We start from the raw sequence: 24,383 nt of genomic DNA, 5'->3' as shown, positions 1-24,383 counted from the left end.
GATTAAAATGAGTGACCAGAAAAAAGTGCGTACTGAAATTATTAAATATTTTCAACAAAACCCAACTTGGTCTTACAAAAAGTTGGCCAAGCATACAAAGGTCTGCCGTCAAACTGTTTCCAATGTTATTAAACAGTACCGGGAGAACTTGTCAGTTGATAGAAAACCTGGTTCAGGTAGAAGGAATGGTCCACATGATGTTTCTAAAGCCAAAAAAATAGAACGCATTTTCAAAAGAGCTCCTAACACATCCGGTAGGAAAGCAGCCCGGTTAGCTCAGTGCTCGGACTATTTGGTACGAAAAGTTAAAGCTAATGCAGGTTTAAAAACATACAAGGCTCAAAAAGTTCCTGACAGGAACGCTACTAAAAATTTAGAGGCCAAAAACAGAGCACGGAAATTGAAGTCAAGTTTTATAAAAAAATATTCTTGCTGCATAATGGATGACGAAACGTATGTTCTGGCAGATTTTTCGCAACTTCCAGGTCAAAAATTTTATGTTGCTGATGCTCGAGGGAATGTTGAAGAAAAGTTTAGGACCCAAAAGCAGACAAAATTTCCCAGAAAGTTCTTGGTATGGCAAGCAATATGCAGTTGCGGCAAAAGAAGCCACTCATTTGTTACAACGGGCTCTATAAATACCGAAATTTACATCAAGGAATGTTTACAAAAAAGGCTGCTTCCATTCATAAGACTTCATAATGTGTCCACTTATTTTTGGCCTGACTTGGCATCCTGTCACTATGGCAAACAAGCCCTTGAGTGGTACAAGAACAATAATGTGGTATTTGTACCAAGAGAGGCAAATCCTCCAAACTGCCCGGAGCTAAGGCCAGTGGAGAGATATTGGGCTCTTGTTAAAAGAGAATTGAAGAGTACAAAAAAGGTGTCCAAAAGTGTGGTAGATTTTAAACGGAGATGGACTACATGTTCGAGCAAAGTGACAGAAAGCACTATAAAAACGTTAATGGAAGGGTTTCCGAAAAAGGTTCAAAATTTCATCACTAGTGATAGTGATTAAAACTATAAAAATAATTTTTTTTGTAAATTGTAATAATAATTTCAATCAAATAAAAAAAAAATTAAAGCTGTAAGTTTAGTGGTTTCTTTTTTATAAACATATATGTATGTTAAGAATTTTTCGATCTCACTCCTTAATACTAATACTAATACTAATACTAATACTAATACTAATACTAATACTAATACTAATACTAATACTAATACTAATACTAATACTAATACTAATACTAATACTAATACTAATACTAATACTAATACTAATACTAATACTAATACTAATACTAATACTAATACTAATACTAATACTAATACTAATACTAATACTAATACTAATACTAATACTAATACTAATACTAATACTAATACTAATACTAATACTAATACTAATACTAATACTAATACTAATACTAATACTAATACTAATACTAATACTAATACTAATACTAATACTAATACTAATACTAATACTAATACTAATACTAATACTAATACTAATACTAATTTTGATACTGTTTTGAGCTTTTTCAAGACATCCGCGTAGCTGTGACCGTCTCGAGGTTTTATAACAACAGCATCGGGTCGTTTCTTAGGTTTCTTCGATCTTTTTTGCCTCTTCTTGTTTCTGGTGCGTCCTCGGTTTGAGTTTCTGTAGGTGCTACTGCTGTAAGGTTTCCGCTAGTTTTCTTCTTATGTTTTTTCTTTGGGTTAGTTTCCGCTGGACTAAGTGTGCTTCTTTTGTTGCGTAATATCGTTGGAGTATCTTGGCAGATCTGCAGCACCTTGTTGGGTTTAATCACTTCCCTTTCCTCCTCTGCTGTTTTCCAGTTTCTTCGGTAGTCGGCGATTATGTCCAGTAGTTCGTCAACTCTAAAACTCATGGTCGCTCTCATCTTTCCTAGAATGCTTCGGCACTTCGTCAAGGATTCTTCCTCTGAAAGTCTCATTTTGATGATGAATTCTTGCCTAGGTTAGTTGTAGGTTGAAGAAGCTTTCTCTGCAAGGGGATCGACAGTGTTGAAATCGACTTCGGATGTCTTCTCGTGCGTGGTGCATGGGGTCTGCTCTATGCAGATATATGCATTTATTTCTTCTTCTGTTGGCTCATTTGCCCTCACTGTTGACGTTTTTTCATCTCCCTTAAGTGGTGATTTCGGTGTATTTCCGTTAGATTGGAAAGGGTTTACTCTTTCATTGTTGAATTGTTGGTTCATGTTCGTGCTATTGGGTCCCCGCTCGTAGCCGTTATCTCCGTCTACATTTGTGTAGTTGTCCTCATTAATATGAGGGTCCCTTTGAAAAACAGTGAGGTTCTCGCGAGGGTTGACTCCAATCCTTATGAGAGTTAGCGTTCAGAGCCAGATCGGACACAATATTAGACTGCAGACTTCGAGCGTTCCACGAGCCATGCCAGGGTTTTAACGGGACGGAGGTGGCCCCAGCATTTACCCGTGAGCCATTTCAGAACGGTGTCGACCTAGCTTACTGAGGTCGCGGAATACGGGAGCTCTCGAATCCTCTATTAGAAGCTTCGTCCATTAAATTCTTATCGCAAAGATACAAGAAGGATCTATAGTAACGACAATTTCAAAGGAAGCACAATATATTAAACATTTATGCCAAAGAATTATATAATTAATAAAAACAAATCGTTTTTCTCTATAAACAAATAATTGAATGGATATTACAATTGTTTTTCTCTATAGAAACCATTTCTTACCAGTATCAAAGGAGATAAGATAATACCTTGTGGACTTTCTCTACATACCCTGTCTCTTATTTTTGTGTCATTTGCTTCGATAATTATCTATTTGTTTCCCAACATGTGTCCAATTGTTTATGTTCTGGTTAGTTCAGCAAATAGGAATTTTCTATTTCAAATCTTTTCATTTCCGAATCATTGATTTTTTAACAAACAACTTCTTTCATTTAACAGTTTCCTATAAACGACCTCAATTTATAAAATTTCTGTTACTCTCTTGCCATAATTAATTTATGTTTAAACTTTAAAAAAGCCATTATTTTTGCCAACTATATTTTTCTTTAAAAAAAGCAAATTAAATTAAATTTTTTGGTTTTTACTCCCATAAAGCGTTCTTGGCGTTTATTGAATTTAATAAAAGAAATGGAGAAAAGCAATAGACATTTTGGTACTTAAAGACAAACACAATTTTATACTAAAACAAATCTTTTAGAATTCTTCAAGTTTTATCATTTAGGTTTAGTAAAGTTTTTTTTCTACTCTTTTATCTGTATGAAAAAGTTTTTTTTTGCAGCAAAACAATTTTGTTGTCTTTCTCGTGAGCTGCTCCTTGAACTACTGTGGCCATATAGAAGCTGAAGCAAAAAAAATATCCTTTATTTTATTTTGACATTTTTCAAACTCTTCTTGTCAATAACTGTGCAATAGCCGTAAAGTTTCCCATTTAGTTTTTTCTTTTTTTTTTTTATCTTGTGTGTTGACGTGGTGTGAATAAGTTTTTCCTGGTTTTTTTATACAAAAAAAATCTTGGTCTAGAATAAAAAAAAAGAAGAAATAGTACAGATATAGAAAATAAAATGACAAGCTGTACAAAAAAATTTCTTAGGAAATTCATTCTTAAGGATTTCTCATATTGCTGTATAGAAGCAAGGCATGAGGTCAAGTAAGAATTCTTGAAAGTATAAAATGTCTAGAAGAGATAATGAGTATTTCAATATTTATAGAATTTAAATTAAAAAATTTAACAAAAATTAAAAAAAGGATGTAAGAGTTATACTGAATATTGAAATAAAATAAATTAAAATTAATCATACGCCATCAGTTAAAAATCATTTCAATAAAAAATTTTTTCATTTAAAATTAATTGAAAAAAGCAATAAATTAATTCATTTTCTGTTTTGTTTCTATTTACAGATAAACCCATTTGTCGACCGGATCAAAAGAAAATCTATGGTGTGGCTCGCAATGAAGCGGCCGAAATTTTATGTGAAGTGGATGCCTTTCCTCCTCCCGAAAATTTTAAATGGTCATTTAATAATACAGCTGAAACATTTGACATGCCACAAAGTGGTTTTCGAGCACATTCAGCACAAGGCTCAACATTGACATACACCCCGGTCAAGGTATGTACAATAAAACCAACCAACCAATAAAATACATAGTACAACCAAAAACCAAATTCTGTATATTATGAGGGGGAAAAAATCAAAAAAACAAACAAATTATGAATTTCAAATGGCTATGATTATAGTAATTAGAACAAAACACAAAAGACACAAAAATACAAAATGAAATATAAATGTATGAATACAGGCACTAAATATTTTTTCTATTATAAATAACTGTTATTAATATCAAAGACCAGAAAATAAGCAGAATTTTGTTAACAATTTACAAGGCCATAAAATGCCAAGGATGTTTTTAAGTAGAGTACATACATATACAAAATAAAACGAAATTGAAAATGATAATTTTGTATTGTAGAAATGTAGCAAATTAAAGCACTCAACTGAAAATGTCCTCCACGAATTATATTTGTATGTCCACGATATTATACTTTAATTGATACATTTAAAAAGGTCATTTGATTTGCTTTGTTTTTAAATGAAATGCTATGAACTGTAACTGTAATTATAACATCGCACTTTTCTTGGTCATTATATGGTGGAATGTTTGTTAATTGAATTTCTGTTGAAAAAGCTAAAAATAAAACTATATTAAAATTAGCTTAACAAATTAAGTTTAAGTTAATTTTGGATATTATCGGAAGAAAAAGGAGAAATGTTGCATATTGTATAGAAAACATATGCATATCTTTGCTTCTTATCACTATCTAAAAAGTCGCATACTAAAATCTCTTCTTTAACACTATGAAAGCCTTAAGGGCACTGCTGCACATTCAATGTATATTGACCGCGATCGAGTCTCGATGATATTTATTGAACGTGTAGCTTTGATGGATCGCGGAATAGACTAATATTCTGAAGTCCAGATCGCAACTTAAATATCACAATATATATTGAACGTGTAGCAGTGCCCTAAAATTTATACATATTTCAAACTCTTTACAGTAGGAAAAATTAATTTTATCGCTCAAAGTTAGGTTAGATTCCATGGGCAGCTACACATCCAGCAACTCACTTGGGTTCATTCATAGCTGATCCCAATGTGACCAATTCAGATGCAAACAGCAGGATATTTATACCACACCCGTCGTTTCCCGGATGAACCAACCACATTATCTTATGAAGGAATGGATGCGTCCCAGTGTCATCCTTGATAACTCATCCAAAAGTACGGCTCCTCAAATTTGTCAGAGCCGGACATTGCAGAATATGTGAGACATAGTATCCTCTTCATTTTCACTTCGACAGCTTCTGCAGTAATCATTAAACCGAAAGCCCATCCTTCTAGGATGTGTTTCAATTATGCAGCATCCTGTAATAAAACACACAATTAGCCTTTTTTGCTCACGACGGAATTCTATAAGTTCGTTCGTCCTGCCCGCATTGCAGGCCGTCCTCCCAGTCGCATAGGCTCAAAGTTATATCAGAACACACAAGCTCCTTCTCTTTTTTCATTTCGGCAGTTTCTACAGTAATCGATAAACCGTAGACCCATCCTTCTACGATTTTTTTCAATTACGCAGTAATAAAATAAGAAATTAGTCTTCCTTGCTCACGATGTAAATCTATAAATAGGCTTGACCTGTCGACATCGTATACGGAGAAGGTCGACCTCCCGGTAGCACAGGTGGATTCAGTAGTCCACCCATTCTGTGCAGTTTCATCGTTCAAAGTTACATTCGAATTAATTACAGCCTCTTTGGAAATTGTATTTTAGTTATCGTTTGTAATTCATTCAGTGCATAACTACAAAATACATGATATTAATTATAAATAAAACAAAAGGCTTTCAGAGACTAATCCTAATACTATCTATCCGATGAGACAGTTTTTTTCTCCATTACCCCACTTGGGGGCATTTGGCTTCCACAAAGCATCTTATACGTTGAAGTAGTTGTTTTTCGCGTATTTCCCATGTAGATTGCACTGTCCTTCCTAACTATTGGAGTATCGTGCGTCTCCATGTACGATGTTGCCATTAAATCCATTGTTATTGTTTATATCAGTTTAAACGGTTGTTGTTCCAGCTAAGTAGATGATTGATCTATTGTAGCGGGTCTTCGGATACATGTATGATGTTACCATGAGGATTCAAGCAATTGTTATTATTGCCTTGTGTCAGTTTCGTTAATCGGTTGTTGATCCAGCTAAGTAGATGATTGGTCTGCTGTAGCTGCTCTAGGATAATGGAGCTGCCATCTGTCGTTGCCTAGAAACAGCGCCCTCTGTATATTTGGTGTAGTGGTGGGGAACCTTGCTGATCTTTGATTCCTACCTTTTTCTCCCAGGGGGTGGCGGGCTGCCTGACCTTTTCCATGATGTTATCCTCTTTTCCAGGTGGAGAAGTGGTCAGGGGGCTTCTTGGATAGATTGTTTAAAGGGAGGTTAATTTTAAAAACTCGAAAACCATGATTTAAATTGTTCGTCCTCTGCCAGGGATCGTTTTGTAAGCAAGCTCTTTAACCACTACACCATGCCGCTGAGACGTAATTAAGGTTTAATATCGTTAATGTGCCTAATTATCTCATCCTTTAGCTCTTGAATTATTCTTGGCTTATTGGCGTACATATTTCCCTTTAAATATCTTCAAAGAAAGAAGTCCAACGGTGTCAAACAGATGATGTGGCGGTCAGTTGACATCGTCACGGCCGTTGAATTTATCACGCAAAAGAGCCATTGATTCGTTGGCTGGGTGGCAAGTGCCATCATAATGTTGGAATCACATATCGTTCAAATCCATATCCTCAATTTCTGACCACAAGAAGTCCATTATCATCACGCGATAGCAAACACTATTCACGATAACTGCTTGGCTAAACTCATTTTCGAAGAAGTTTCGAAGTAAGCCCCAGTACGAACATTTCCTACAAACTCGGTTTGCTGAAATTTGCTCACAATTCTCCAGACACATCTGATCGATTACTCTGACCATTTGAACCCCCATTTTCGTAAAAGGCTTCAACAATCTTAACGCGCTGCTAAATTGTATACCTTTGGTGATGATGTGGCGGTCAGTTGACATCGTCACGGCCGTTGAATTTATCGCGCAAAAGAGCCATTGATTCGTTGGCTGGGTGGCAAGTGCCATCATAATGTTGGAATCACATATCGTTCAAATCCATATCCTCAATTTCTGACCACAAGAAGTCCATTATCATCACGCGATAGCAAACACTATTCACGATAACTGCTTGGCTAAACTCATTTTCGAAGAAGTTTCGAAGTAAGCCCCAGAACGAACATTTCCTACAAACTCGGTTTGCTGAAATTTGCTCACAATTCTCCAGACACATCTGGTCGATTACTCTGACCATTTGAACGCCCATTTTCGTAAAAGGCTTCAACAATCTTAACGCGCTGCTAAATTGTATACCTTTCCATGGTTGAATTTTTCAAACACTGAAACAAAGAAATGTCAAATTAAGTTGGCCATAAAACTTGATGTTAAGGTGTGACTCACAACTAAAATCGTGCATTGTGGTTGGTTCAAAGTTCGTGCTTTTGTTGATAACCTTATCCTTTTGTAATCTTTAAAGTCTGAATAATATCTACCCCATTTTCCAGGCGTAAAATAACCTGATCTAATGTTTGTGGCTTGTTGATCCCTGTATGCCCCTTTACATTGTTAATATTTGGTTCCAAATGATGTTGCCTCTACTGCTGAATAATTTGTGGCCTATTAAAGTCTTCTCAGCGTTACCTGTCTTCGGCATAATTTCCTGGCTTATATTCCTCCATTGGCTCTGAGCCCACACATTTCTGGGTACTCCCTGTTGATACTCTACAGCAGACTTTGTGTGTATAATCTTCTGCTGGCTCAGCATTGCTAATAATACTCTATTACTGAAACTTTTCTGCTTGAATTATCTGCCTGCAGTAATAAGTACCCACTATCCCATAGACCACCGGTTAATCTTCGTATGAGCCTCAGAGATGTGTTTCTTCTGAAGTATTTGAGATGTGGGTACCAGAAAATCATCATACTGAGAATGGGCGATTAGTATTAGTTCCAAGATTCACGAAAATTCGACGTACTTCTGAGTACTCTCTAATAACTGCTATTTACATATGAAAACGTTCATAATTACTAAAATATGACCATTATACTTCTTACTTTCCACATATTTTCATATTTTTAGATATTGTTTTGTCTCAAAAAAGCAATGTGCAGTAGCCTAAATAGTACTGAATAGTACTACTTCTAAGCTATAGACTTAACTGGAAAAATACATCAACTTGATGGAACAATTAAATTTAATTTTACCAACTTGAAATATTTCTAAACAAATATTTAAGCAAACTTTTCTTGATTCTCTAAATTCATATCGTAGTCATATAAATTAACATCAATCAGAAAATTAACAAACATTTGCCAGTTCAATAAATTACACAATAATTATACAAAAAACAAAATGACAACATTAAGGGTAATATAGGTATAAAGTGAAGATCAATATCGTTAGTATTTGAATATGGGAGGAAAAATCAACATGTACCGCCTGAAAACGCACTACAATGCAAATAAATTGTAATCACCACACAAGTAAGTACGTAGACATACTTGAAATTTTGTTTATATAAAACAGTCTACATGTTTTCACAGCAATCGGCCAATTAAACAAAACAACTTATTTTATTCTACAATATATATCTTATATAACATTTAACACCCACTGAATAATGATATATGGTTGTCTGTTTTACTGACGTTTGCTGGGTTCAAATAATTCTTTAATCGACTTTTGGTTTTTGATAAAATCTTGACATTAAAAATATTGTAGATACATACATATATCTATATGCCAGGCGTCTCTAATGAGTGTCGGTCTAGTATTTATTATTTACTGTCTGTGATTGACATAAAACTACGAGTGGTACTAATTTAATGTGAACTACCTTGAACAGAACAAGTAATAAATATTTAAATAACTCCCCAGGTTGTATAGTTAAACACACCAGAAGTGATATTTTAATATTTAACTGACACTAGTAACTCTTACTTTAACCCAAAAAAAAAAAGTCAATAAAAACAGTCAAACATAAAAATTGCAACTAAACAAATTTCGGCTGTAGTTAAAACGCCCACTCACCTACCTACCTACCCATAGATTTTCAGTTTAAATATGAGTGTATAATTTTGTGAAAATGGCTGGTGACCACATTTGGTTTTTATTACAATGTCGGTGTAAGGCAGCAACAAAGACAAGCAAAACGTAATGGTATGACTAGTTACAAGGTCTACATAAAATAGCTAAAATTTAACATACTTTAAGCCTTAATGGATGTAGTTTTTGTGGGAGCTTTGTTTCAAGGAAGTAGACAGACCGGAAAGGGCTTAAAAATTTAGGCCAAATTAGGAAATTGCTTATATATAAATTATTTAGTTCAGAATGTTTGAGATATCTGAGTCTTTCCAAATAATATGACTGGATTTCGAGAACATTGGAGCCTTCTAAGCTTATTAGAATAAAGATTATCTCCAGCCACTTACCTATTTCAAACACAAACTTAAATTCCTGCATACTGAAGGACTTTTTAGAATATCTTCGTTTTCGAAAATTCCACCCACATTATCCAACCAACAACCAAAATACAAGAACTAAAACAAACTGGGTCAGAAAACAATAAAAACTAACGTAAAGCCAGGAATAAACTACACTAGAAGCAAGAGAAAGCCCAAAACACTAGAAAAACAAAAAAAAAAAAAAAACCATTTTGACTTGACAGTTGTTGTATGCGATTACCGCGATTTTAGGTGGATATTTGAGTACAACAAACAAACGAATACGAGCAACAGCTACAACAAAAAAGCAATAAAAAAATACTACTACAGCTACTACTACTATTTGCGAAAAGTACTTACTGGCCATACTTATTGCAAAAATTACACATACACAATACAGTAAAACACATGCATTAGGTTGGACTTTAGTTTGTACTTTTTATCAAGGTTGGCTACCGTTACTACTAAGCAACCGTTACTGAAATAACTGAAATTACCTTTACTGCTGAAAAATCATTACTGATAGAATCGTAAATGCCGTTACCTCTAGACTCCGTTACAGCTATTCTGTAAAAATTAAATCAGCATGAATTACTCTACCAAATTATCTTTTACTTTGAAAATCAGTCATCGATTCGCGCCACCTACACAGAGAAAACAGATTCGTTGTAGCAACCGAATTTGTTGCCAATCGAATGATTCAGTTGCACTTATGGAATTTATCGGTTCTATCAACAGAAAGTCATTTGATAATGAAGAATTTCGGTTGAAACAATCTCTTTTCAGTCATCCAAAACTAAATATTGCAGATTTTATAGGGTGTATGACTTAAAAATGCGGTATTTACAGCACATCAAAATAAATCCTAGCAAGTTTCAAATGTTCTGCTTCCAAACAGCAAAATTAATACAAAATTTGTATTCTTGGTTACTAATGACATTCACAGTATACAAGCTATTGATACATTCGAAGCATATCATAGAAAACACAGTTATTGCAATTGGTTTCTTTAGCATAAACTTTATAAAGTCGATAGATTGCATCACTCTTGGAAAAACAGTAGAGTTAATAATCTTCTGGACATTTCTAATAGAGCTTTTGACAAATCTGATCATGTTCTATCTGCGAAATATTTAAGCAGATCAATGCGACAACATAAACTTCTAAGCCCTCCACCTTAGGTTATCAAGCTCTTAAGTTGTAATTACCCAACAGAGAATCTTAACGATGACTACGAAGGAAACGAAGTTTTATCTGCTACTTCAATTAATATTTTAAATCAAAGGTGTTTAAAAAATTAATTACTGTTAACTGATTCCAATAATTTGACTGAAAACTAATATGAAATACATTTTTTCCAATCAAAAGCTACGAATTTATTTCCTTTACTTCTGAAGGGTTAGTGGTCGACAAAGGGTAAATTTTGTCTTAGATTTGCTGGTGGTTCAGAAGTGGTGATTTTGACACGGAAGGCCAGTAAACAAACTTTTAAGACCATGAATAGGAGACATTAATCCACGAAGATTGTGGTAAAACCCAACAAGAGCTTGGAGATTTATTGGTAGCTACTCAAGGAGCAATTTCATAAATTTTGCGAGCAGCAGGATCTATCCAAAAGCAGGGAAATTGGGTACCATGCGAATTAAAGCCGAGAGACCTAGAATGAGGATTTTGCATGTCCGAAATGATGATTGAACGCTATAAAAGAAAATGATTTTTGCACCGAAGCATTACTTTCGACGAAAGGGATCAAGTTAATGCTCTGTATTTGTTGGGACCAAAAATGTCCTATCTATTATGAGTCTGGCCAGACCATCACAGGGAACCTGTATCGAATGCAACTGCGGTCAGACAGGAAACCGTAATATTCTATTCGACATCGCTAGGCCATATGTAACAATGCCTGTTAAAAAAATATTTAGAATGAAGTGGTTGGAATGTTTTGCATCACCCGCTTTATAGTCCAGACCATTCCCCGTCCCACTACTATTAGTTTAGACCGATGGAGAACGCTCTCTCTAGGATACGGTTCACTTTGGAACAGATTATATTTACAAAATTTTTTGGATATAAATCTGGCATTTCTAAACGGCTGGTTCGAATGGTATAAAATTTGACGCGGGAGTAGCAAAGGAGTTTTCAAGTTATATTTAATAAAATGGGCGCTACAAATGCTCCAGGGGCGGCGTTATAGAGGTTCAAATTAGGGTACCTTCGACATGTAACATTTTTAAAAACGTGTAATTTTTTTTCCCACCTGATTTCATAGATTTTTATATTTTGTGAAAGCTTTCAGATCTTGAAAAATCATGCTGCGTGTGCTATTTATCTCTTATAATTTCCGAGTTATAGGCATTACAAAAATTAAATTTTAAAAAATTGAATCGATTTTTTTTAGTTTGACAATTAAATTGTCAGTAATATACAGAAGATGTCGGAGCAATATCAATTATGGATCCAAAAATAAATGATTTTCAATTTAAAAATTAAAAAAAATTAGTAGATTTTTGCTGTTTTTTGGGCGAAAAGGTGACTTAATTCTTTTTTTATATAACAATTTTCTGTTTTTCTGTAAGGTATCTTTACGGAAAACATTTTCGCATAAAAAGCATTTCCTAGTTTTGGAAATCTTGATGTGTTTCCTATTTATCCCCAAAGCATTTTCCCAACCTCAAAGGAAATGTGGACCCAATGGACGAAATTATAAAAAAAATACAATACTGGGAATTTACGCTCTAGTTTTTAGAATTTGAGGGATCTCTTTGACCTTTTGACAAGTTTTTTTACACATTGTTAATTAGAAAACAAATTTAAAAAACGTTGAAAATTTCATTGAGTTCTATTAATAAATAAAGATTTTATTACATATTTATGGAGTTTCTAAAACTAAGATTTGTATAAAAATTTTAATAGAAAACATTTCAATGACTTATTAAAATTAAAATATGAAAAAATGCAGTATTTTTGAAATACAGAACTTTATTGAAAAAAAAAAAAAAAAATAAAATAAGGGCCACCATAATATACATATGTACGTACATAGGGACATGCATATTACGAAATTTTATCAAACATACACAAATTTTACCAAAAAACGTATATAAGCAAAAACTAAACTAAAAAAAAACAACGTTATAAAACATACAAAAACAAAAAAATAAAAAATACTACTACTAACACTTTTACGACCGCAACAAATGCTAAAATTACTCCACACATACATACATACATTCATCTATTGTATGTGTGTATACATGAGTTGTTTGCTTATGTAGATGTGTGTGAATATTTACAACTACTATTAAAACTACTCGTATGAATTCTAGCGAAAGTACTATTTGCAACTGTTCCTCCATGTTTTGTGTCAGCTAATATTAAAAAGTTTTGTTGAATCATGTTATTGTTGTTATAGCTTTCTGCTGCTATTGTTATTGTTGCTGTTTGTTATTACTACTACTACTACTGGCCGAGTTAATGTTACTTTATGTTACACTATTTCCAATATGTTGTTTTTTATACTTTTTATAAAAACAATATAATTTTACTGCAATTTAATTAAAAAAGTACACAGAGAATACAGATTCGTAATAGCAACCGAATTTGTTGCCAATCGAATGATTCGGTTGTACACATAGAATTTTTCGGTTATATCAATAGAAAGACAGTTGACAAAGAAGAATTTCGATCAAAGCAACCAAAAGTTTGTTACCCCTTTTAAAATTCTATAGCTACAACTGTAAAATTCGGTCACTAAGGTAGAATCATTCGATTGGCAACAAATTCGGTTGCTATCACGAATCTGTTTTCTCGGTGTAGTTGTGGCGAATAGCGTAAGTGGAACAGAAAAAAAAACTTATTTTTAAAAGTAGCTATAAAAAATACAGGAAGCAATACAGTATAGTAAACGAGAAGTGTCACAAATCGAGAAAATCACGTTTTCGATTTTGTAAATTATACTTAAGCCGTTTCCGCATACACCGTAATCGGCGCCGAAAACGAAATTCCATACATTTGCAGCGAAAAAAGTTTGTTTCAGAAATCGGCAACGAAAATTGGGAATGAAACGGCACCGATCAGTAACGAAAAACCTGTCACGAAAACAAATTCAAGTAGGTTTTTTTCGGTGCTGTATAAACGAAATTATTTAAATTATTTTTTTAGTTAAAATTTAAAGAAAATCAAAATGAATAACAAAAATAAATTTTCTTTATTGGAAGAGGAAACAATAATAGATTTTAACAAAAATAATGAAATTCTATTTAATGTGCGACATCCAAAATTAAAAAATAATTTCGTTTCTGTTTTATGCCGCAACGCACCCAACTGAAACGTTTTTCAATTTTCGTTATCGGCGCCGATTGCGGTGTATGCGGAAACCCAGCTTTATACTGAAAGCCTATAAAAAATGTACATCAAAGGTACCTCTACATCCCCGGAACTAATGAAGCTAGCACCGAAAATCCAAAAATTAGGTAAACAAAAATTTAAAAAAAAATTAATTTTTTTAAAATTTTTTTTTAATTTTTTAAATTTTTAAAATTTATTGTGAAGAAAAAATTTATAACAAAAAAAGAATTTTTAGGTAAACAAAAATTAAAAAAAAATTTTTAATTTTTTTTTTTAATTTTTTAAAATTTTGAAATTTTAGTGAAAAAAAATTACAAAATTTTTTTCGCGATTTTCACCCATTGTAGGTCCAACTTACTATAGCCTTATAGACATCGTTGCAATGGACTTTGAAATATCTATCATTAGATATCCATATTGACTACATTAATAACTTAGTAATTCAGATAGATAAAAACAAGTAAGAAAGTATGGTCGGTCAAGCTCGACCATACAATACCCTAAACTAAGTACATGAGGAACATTTTTCTTTTAAAATATCAATAATTTTTATTCGTGAGTGATTTTCGAAATGGACCTTATATGGGATCTATGACCAATAATGGACCGATCACTATGAAATTAGGCCGTGTGATTTATGTCTATATGAAAGTTATTCATGTTGAATTGAATACATACATAAATTAAACATTTATGACCGATAAAGTCCAATTTCGGGAGGACATTTGTATGTGGGCTAGATGAAATAAGGGACTAATATCAGGCGATTTCAATAGGCTTGGTCCATGGGTCGAAAAAATCATATGTACCAAAGTTGATCGAAATATCTTCAAAATTGCGACCTGTACTTTGTGCACAAGTTTTACATGGACAGCCAGCCAGATGGACGGACGGACGCACATCTTTTACTCGACTCATATACTTTGGATCGATATACTATACTACGATCGATATACTTTAAGGTGGGTGTTATACCAATATTTGTGGGCTTTACATACATTTGCACAAACGCATTATACCCTGCCCTCTATGGTGGTGTAGGGTATAACTAGGCCAAAAATCAAGGTTTTCCCGTTTTTTTTATATATCAGCCATTTGTGAGCCGATTTTCTCGATTTTAAATAGCAACCGAGTCGGAAGAATTAACGATATATTGATGTATGAATCATGTTTGTAGGTTATTTGGTGGCTACAACATCAAACTTTATAAATTTTTCGATTTTACAATAAAAAATCTCACCCTTTCCTGGGAAATGAAGTAAGTGCATTAATTAATGACATGAAGAACGCTGCAATTAAATAAATGACACTATGCTAAATTGAAAATGGTGTAAAACTATTTAATACTTATATAACACTGCGAAAAACAATAAATGACTTGTTTTGTAGGGGTTTTGAGGAAAGCTTTAGTAAAAAAAAAACTACCAAACACACAAAGACGTAACTTGACAACAGCAACAGTGAAAAAAAACTGTAATAATAAGAGTGCAAAAGTAAATTTTTTGTTACAAAAGGACAAACACACACTCATTTGATGTTTTCCAAAACTGGCATTGGTATGTTAGTTGTTTGGTTGATTGCAGCCGTAAGTGATTGTGAGTGAGTATTAGGAGGCCCTTATTACGCGCTTTTGTGATTTTCGATGTTCACAAGGTCTAAAATGGTTCTTAGGCTACTAAAATGCTGATTTATTTTGGCAAAATCTGATAACGTGTAGAGGTTGCACATTTTCTTTAAAGTTTCGAGTTTTGGGTTTAAAATATTAACGCCGAATGGGTAGAAAATAAAAAGTAAACTACCCAAAAGTTTTTGAAAAATTTTAGGAGAGCGATATCAAAAATCTTCTTTTGGAAGAGATAAAGTAAAAATCGAACTATTTAAAATAGTTTTTCCGATAATATTAGGTCATGGCTTGGTGGGGAATTAGCAAACCAAATTAGATCAATTTTACAAAATCATTAAATTTGAAAATAAACAGCTCCAGAAAACGGGGGGAGTGGAAATGACCAGTGCCTTCCATGTGTTTAATAGTCTTGGATATAATCTATCAGTAAAAAAAATCTGTTATCTTTGTTAGAAAATGTTCATTTTATATTTAAGTTTCTTTAACAACATGTGCCAATGACTATATTGTTTTATCAAAATGGCTGTACTGTACTGTTCTGTTTGTTTTTTTTTTATCAAAATTCAACTTCAAAGATGAGTCCCATTTCTGTCAACAAACAAAGTTGTTGAATTTGGGAAGATACCAACAAACATAATATAGTGTCTAATGCATCGCGAAAAAGTGCAACATGCTACGTGCCACACAGCTCATTGGTCATTGGTCATTTCACGTGGAAGTGATGAGAACTGGCCACCAACCCTGTTAGACATTTTCTTCAAGGCTTTTCTTAAGTCGTAGGTCTATGCGAATAAGCCACAAAGCACATAGATTCCCAAAGTCAACATAACATTTAGCCTATGTCATCGGGCAAATTCAGCCTGATTTAGGCGAAAAAGACAAGGAAAATTCAAAATTACGTTAGGGAGCCACTAACCGAGGTCTCGGTGGACATTTACATCGATAGGCCTTTCAAAAGAATACAAAATTTAGATGATATTTCAAACATGTTTTGTTATATTTTAATTTAATTCTAAGAAGTGCTTTCTGAAATTCCCTTCATTATTTTTTAAAATATTGCTACTTTGTCCCAAAACTCGAAACTAAAGATTATGCGATTTAGCTCAAATTTTCAACATTTTATTTGTAAGAGGGATGACGGAGAACTATTTTAGACTTAGAAAATATCAAAATGCAAAATAAGGGCCATCCTAGTGACTATATATGTACAAATGTATCTGTAGGTGTGTGGTTTTATTTAGTCAAGTTAGTTTTGCATGCATGTTGGCCCTACATAAGTGCATTACTGTGTGCAAGTCGCGGTAAACGTACAAGTGCCAGTCGTCATTGTCATTTTCTAGTTATTAGATTTTTGTTGGGCCTTTTGTTAGGGTTTGTAACAAAAAAAAGCTAAAAACAAAATTATTTCTAGTAACAATTATGTAAGTTGCTAGAATAAAATTTTATATATATACACTCAAGTGCTTAAGGACATACATATGTACCTGATTACTGCTACATAGTTAGTTTGTTTTAAGCATACTCTGCAGCTACGTGTATTATGTAGGAAATTAATGCACACCAACTCAAAATAAAAAAAAAAACGTTAATGACATAATCGTATGCGCTAAAATTTTATGGATTCGTTTGTGATTATGTACGTTTAGTTTCTTTCTTTTATGGTTGGCTAAAATGTTCACGTTTTCGTGTTCCTTGCTTTTTAGTTGCTGCTGCTGCTGCTGCTGAAAGGCAATATTGTTATTAGAGAAAATTGAAATTCTGTTGTCAAGGTTTCATTTTGGAAATCGTACACAAAATATCAATTAGAATGATTTTGGCATAGTAATGAGAATTTATATTTGCTTTTGAGGTATTCACTACCTGTTTCAACTGACAGTCACAATTAAATGGGAAAAATTACCAAAAGTGTGTGTTTTTCAAAGAATAAAATGTTCTGTAGTAGTTAAATAACAAATTTTAAAGAAATGTATTAAAAATATTCTTTATAGAGTTATGCAACTGATTAACTTAAAGCCAGTATAGACCGAAAAATGCACAGAATATGCGGCCAAACATGAAACCGTAATATTCCTTTATGACAACGTTAGGCCACATGTTACTATACCTGTTAAAATCTATTTAATCTATTTGCCTAAACTCCATCTCACTGCAGACCTTGTCCATCCCGACTACTATTTGTTTCGTAGAAAGAGAGTATCCAAAATTGGCTTAATTCCTTCCTGGCCTCGAAAGATGAGCAGTTCTTTTGGCTCGAAATGCGAAAGTTACCAGAAACATGAAAAAGGTCATAGCTAACAATGGCCAATACTTTGAATAAATTTATATTTTACAAATGTTTCAAAATAAAAACTAAATATTTGAAAAAATATGTATTTGATATCTTTGAATAAAAAAAAATTTAATCGTTCGAATGTTGAATGAATTCTACTATATGTATATCAACTTCATCATGCATTTAAAAAATTAAGCTAAATAATTAGATGCTGGGAATGAAATTGTGGAATAAATGGTGGAATTATTTTGATTCTGACTTAAGCTGTTGAATACAAACGTGTACTTTATAAATAAATCAAATATTATTTACACGTCCACAGTACATAAATATTTATTGAGCTTGCAGCCCAAAAATATGCTACACATTTGCGACACTCGAACTAATGCTATATTGAATTAAATAATAATCATACGCACAAAGTATTTGAACTGCTACTCACAAAAGTATGCAACATATCTGTTAATAACTTTAACCTTTAAAAGATAATTGTGGAATCGGCCTTTTTAATTTTTGTTGTAAAGAAGCACAAATATTTGCAAATGCTTGGTTCTCTTTGTGTGCAGTAATAGAAAACAAGTAAGAAAGTATGGTCGGTCAAGCTCGACCATATAATACCCTACACTTAGTAAAAGAGCAAAAACATTTTTCTTTTAAGATTTCAATAATTTATATTTTTGAGTGATTTTCGGAAGTGGGCCTTATATGGGAGCTATGACCAATTATGGACCGATCACCATGAAATTAGGTCATGTGATTTATGCCTATATAAAAGTTATCTGTGTTGAATTTTGTGTGTATACCAATATTTTTAAGAGATTCATACACGTTAAAGTGAATTTCTGAAGCGGGTCTATATGGGAGCTATGACTAATTGTGGACCGATCGTAACAAAATTTGGTGACATAAATTTTATATATATAAAACTTATTTGGAGCGGAATTTGTGGAGATACATATATAAATTAAACATTTATGACCGATAAAGTCTAATTTCGGAAGGACATTTATATGGGGGCTAGGTGAAATAATGGACCGATTACAGACAGTTTCAACAGGCTTGCTCCTTGTGCCGATAAAATAATATGTACCAAATTTGATCGCAATATCTTCAAAATTGCTGCCTGTGCTCTGCGCACAAGTTTTACATGGACAACCAGCCAGCCAGACGGACGGACGGACGGACTGATATCGTTTAATTGACTCAGGAAGTGCTTTTTAGTCGATCGATATACTTTAAGGTGGGTGCTAGACTAATATTTTTGGGCTTTACAAACATCTGCACAAACGCATTATACCCTCCCCACTATGGTGGTGTAGGGTATAAAAAGTGTTTTACTTAAGACATTGCAAACTTGAACGAAAATGAGAACTGCTCAATGCAGAATGTAACTCCTTTATTTCAGATTCAGACAATATATCAGAAATATACTATGGAGCAAATGGTCAATTAACCTATGATTCGTATTTTTTTATTTTTCGCATATGGGCAATTCCATATCATCGTACGTGACATTTGTACGCCTATAGAGTGGACTAGATTTTGCAAAAATAAAAGTATCTAAAAAATAATTTGGTCTTTATGTTCCACTCAGAGGGTGCTATGTTTTAAAATAATAAAAAGTTCTTTCGAAATATTGTTGTCCAAAATATAGGGTGCTATGTTTTAAAATAATAAAAAGTTCTTTCGAAATATTGTTATCCAAAATATTGAGCGAAATAAGGGTATATCGTACGTGACATAAAACGGAACTCATTTTGAGGTACTTGTAGAAATATGCGAAAATATTCGAATCGTGAGAGAGGTTATGTTTTATTTTAATTTCTTACACTTAACGAAATATTTTGTAACTTCATATTTGAATAAAAACTATCTTTGGATGATTTTATAATAAATACAATTTAGTATCGTACGTGACATACCGTACGTGACAGATTTTTCTCTTATAATAAAACAGTATATATATTCTGTAAATATATGTATACAAAAACTAAAAAATTTAATAGAAAATATATATTCGGATTCAATAAACAATTGACAATAGCAAAAAAACAATCAGAATCAAATTCATTTCATTCTAGAAGCTAATTGGGGGCCTAGTTTTTGCCTCATTTTTAGCCCTAAACATATCTAAAACATTAAAAAATTAAATATAATCTGTTTAAACTATTATTCTTGACATTAAAATGTTTTAATATGATCTAAATACTTTCACAAGTAACATTTTATTATTTTCTTCTATTCAAATCATCTTGAAAAAAGTTTCATGGGTTTTTGTGTTCAGTCTTGGTAGCGATTCTCGTGGAATTGCCCATATAAAGAATTACCCCCATATGCATAAAAAGTTTTTAAATTTGTCAAAGGTTTATAAAACAAATTTTGAATGAAAATTTTGTTTTATAAACCTTTGATAAATTTAAAAATTGTTTATGCATATGGAAGTTAGTCTATAAAAAGACCACGTGAGCTAAAAAACTAAGTCAGTATATATTACTGTTCAAAAATTACATTGGGAACAATTAAAAAATTGGACCAAATGGGCTTATTCTAACAACAGAGTTAATTGCCCTCATCGAAATGTTTACCAAAAAATTTAATTCGAAAACGAAGTAAATTTTCAATTTATTTTTGCGAGGTCAAATTAATGTATAAATATCAAGAGATAATTTTTTTTTATTTTATTTATATACTTATATTTTCAAGATGAATTCCCAGAATTTTGGGGCACAGGACAAATTAGTAGCTATTTTTAATAAAATTCATTAAAATGTTTGTATAGTTATTAGAATTTGTTCAAGATTTTGTAGTAATGAGGATTTTTTGAAAGCCACTTTTAACAAAAAAAAAAGTAATTGTGTGAATGACACTCAGAAAATTACTCTGGACAACTCATTTGTAGTTTATGGATGATATGCACATTTAATATAAAATACGAAAAAAAAATCTGTGAAATGTGAACTAGTATTTGCATAGTTTATATAAAAAGCAAGAGAAAACTAGATGGACGAGAAAGAGACTACACACATAGCAAAAAATAAAAAAACAGTAGAAAAACTAACAGGAATATTAAATTTTATGAATATTTCCGGTCAAGCAATTATGATGTTCATGTTGACTCTTATTATTGTTATTGTTGTCACAAGAATAGTAATAACAACAAAAACACATTTCCTAAAAAATAATGTAAACATACACATCTATGCACACACACACGTGCATGCATATATAGAGAGAGAGTTTTGAATGGTTAGGGAGAGTTAAGTAAATTGTAAGTGAGTGTGTATATATGTGGATTTTTTTGGTATCTGAGTGTTTATGATATAATGTGTGAAAACATGACAAATGTTTATAAACATTTATATTCTTTATTTTTCATAAATGAAAACAAAACAAAAAATTTTCTATTTACTTACAACTTGCTGTCGCTCTCTGTCTCTTTTGCTCTTACGTTTAAATGTTAAATTAAATACAAAAGTGTTGATGTTGACATTTCTAAATGTAAAGATTTGTTTTTCTAGTTGCCTGTTATTATATATTGCTATTATTATTTTTTTGGAATTTTTTTTTTTTGTTAATAAAAACTAACTATTTTATGTTTTTATTAACATGTCATACAATACACATAAGTAAGTAAATAAATAAATACATGTTTTGTTATTGTAGAAAAATAAAAACACACACTTACATACATACATATCTACCATAAACAAATACCAAAACAAATTCCATTTTTGTATGTGCTTCTATTTTAAAAATTTTAATTAAATTTGATGTCCATTATTTTTTTTTATTATTCTAGTTTCATATGTAAGGTTATTTTTATTGTTGACACAATAAAACTAAAATATTAAAATTATGAAATTTTATTTTGTAAAATATTTAATGAAAAATTCCACAAATATCTTTGTGCCAAGATAAATCTAAATGGAAAATAATATTTGATTTAGTTTTTGTAGTATTTGTTTAAATTTGTAAGCAGAGGTACGGTTTTGGTTTATATGAAGGAATGTAGTTTTTATCTTAATAAATCTAAGCAAATTTTTAGTTTTTTACATTGGAAAGGTAGGAAAGTATAATTAAATTTAAACACACTAAACTGCCTGCATTGTAAGGAACAATAATAAATGATTTATTACAAATTGTCCAGCCCTTTATGTGGAATAGTTAGGGACAGTTTTTCATATAACTTTTCTTAAAGTAATTTGATACTTTTATTATCAGGAGAATAAATCAAATGCTCAATTTGATTATTTAATACTGGAAAATCTGAATGGAATCTAGTTCGGGCCTGACTTAGAAACACTACCCTTAAAAATTTTTTAACACTATTGTATGAAAACCAAATTTTAACCCCCAGTAACACGAAGTCTGGTTATGTTTTAACTAATAGTTATACTGACAGTTTTCATACAAAAATAATTTTAACCGACAGTATAACTATTAGTTAAGGCATAACCAGGCTTCGTGTTAACGGGGGTAAATGTTATAATGTCAATACTTCCACCTCTTTATATAGAAAAGATATAAAATTAATAAACATGAATGATATTTGATTAAGTAAATGTTGTTTTATTAACTCTTCTGGTTCTTACTTAAAACAGGACAAAGAAAAAATAAAAAATTACGAATCTTAGGTTAAGGGACCATTTGATCCATAGTATATTTTCCTCGGTTTTCTTTGTTTTTACTTACATTTATTTAAAAAAAATAATTAGTATTTATTAGTTTGTTTTATATGTTTTCTGAAATATAATCAACTTCCTGAATATCGGAGTCACTTTCTGCAGTTCTCGTGTTTCATCTTCTTTCAAGTTTTCTATGTAAGTAAAACATGTATATTCTATTAAAAACTGCAAACATAGTGAACCAATCATTTGCAAATAATTGTCCTTCTAATAAAAAATCAAAAAAAAAACAAGTAAGGAAGTATGGTCGGTCAAGCCTGACCATATAATACCCTACACTAAGTAAAAGAGCAAAAACATTTTTCTTTTAAAATTTCAATAATTTATATTTTTGAGTTTTTTTCGGAAGTGGGCCTTATATGGGGGCTATGACCCCTTATGGACCGATCACCATGAAATTAGGTCGTGTGATTTATGTCTATATTAAAGTTAACTATGTTGAATTTTGTGTGTATACAAACATTTTTAAGCGATTTATGCACGTTAAAGTGATTTTCGGAAGCGGGTCTATATGGGAGCTATGACTAATTATGGACCGATCGTAACAAAATTTGGTGACATGAATTTTGTATATTTGAAACTTATTTGGACCGGAATTTGTGGAGATACATATATAAATTAAACATTTATGACCGATAAAGTCCAATTTCGGGAGGACATTTGTATGGGGGCTTGGTGAAATAATGAACCGATTTCAGCCAGTTTCAATAGGTCCTTCAATAGGTATGTATCAAATTTCATCGAAATATCTTCAAAATTGCCAGCCAGCCGACCAGACGGACGAACATCGTTTAATCTCAGAAAGTGATTCTAAGTCGATCGGTATACTGTGGTGTTAGACTAATATTTTTGGGCATTACAAACATCTGCACATCTGAACAACGCATTATACCCTCCCGCTATGCTGGTGTAGGGTATAAAAATCAAAAAATGGGAATCCCACAATTAGCAACTACATATCTAAACTATGATGATTAAAAAAATGCTTCAATTGTTTTTTCATTAGCTGTTTATATGTACTAAATGGTACATTAACCTAACGGGATTTTTAAAAGTTTTAGCCATTATTTTGAAACATTTGTACAATATCAATTTATTCAAACATTGTCATTGTTAGCTGTGAACTGTTCCCATCATGCTGGCATCATATTGATTCCGAGCCACAAGAACTGTTCATCTTTTGAGGCCAAGAACGAATCAAACTAATATCGGATACTCTGCTGTGAAGTGAAGCGTATCCAAGAGACAGCGTATTGTATCCATTGAAACAAATAGTACTCGGACGGGGTACGGTCTGGACTATGAAACGGGTAAGGCATAACTTCCCAAGCACTTCATTAAAAATACTTATTAGCAGGCATTGCAATATGTCGTCGAGCGTTGCATTATGGAATATTACGGTTTTCATATTTGGCCGCATAGTTTGTGCATACTACGGTCAATGATCATTTCAAACGAATCAGTTGCGTTCAGTATAAGTTCCCTGTAATAGTCTGGCTAGTTCCCAGCAGCTTATAATAGATAGGACCTTTTTGCTTCCTTCAAATGCATACCTTGGCGCCATGGATATTTTGCTTTGGTTTCGATTCACTTACGATTCCTTACAATTCGGATTATTGTAGAGGTTCTATTTTTGCAAAACTGATTTTCTTTTATAGCGTTCCAGCATCATTCCGGCATGCAAAATCGTCTATTAAGGTCTCTCTACTTCAATTCGTATGGTTCCCAATTTCCCTGCTTTTGGATGAATCCTGCTGCGCGCAAACGTTTAAAATTTCTTCTTGAGTAGTTTCAAATGATTTTGAAGATTCTTGTTGAGTTTTA

The 24,383-nt window shown here is 32.3% G+C and overlaps 1 protein-coding gene across 1 annotated transcript in view; it reads left to right on the top strand.

Annotated features, from left to right (window-relative positions):
• Positions 1–24,383, top strand: part of side-VI (sidestep VI) — a 127,430-nt gene that overhangs the window by 57,540 nt on the left and 45,507 nt on the right. The window contains exon 4 of the mRNA XM_065513607.1: positions 3,917–4,125. Within this exon, the coding sequence (XP_065369679.1) occupies positions 3,917–4,125 (209 nt within the window). The remainder of the gene's footprint in view (positions 1–3,916; positions 4,126–24,383) is intronic.

Source organism: Calliphora vicina, chromosome 1 (genome assembly GCF_958450345.1).
Source record: "Calliphora vicina chromosome 1, idCalVici1.1, whole genome shotgun sequence".
Lineage (NCBI taxonomy): Eukaryota > Metazoa > Arthropoda > Insecta > Diptera > Calliphoridae > Calliphora > Calliphora vicina.
This window is presented reverse-complemented; position numbering and strand designations above follow the sequence as displayed.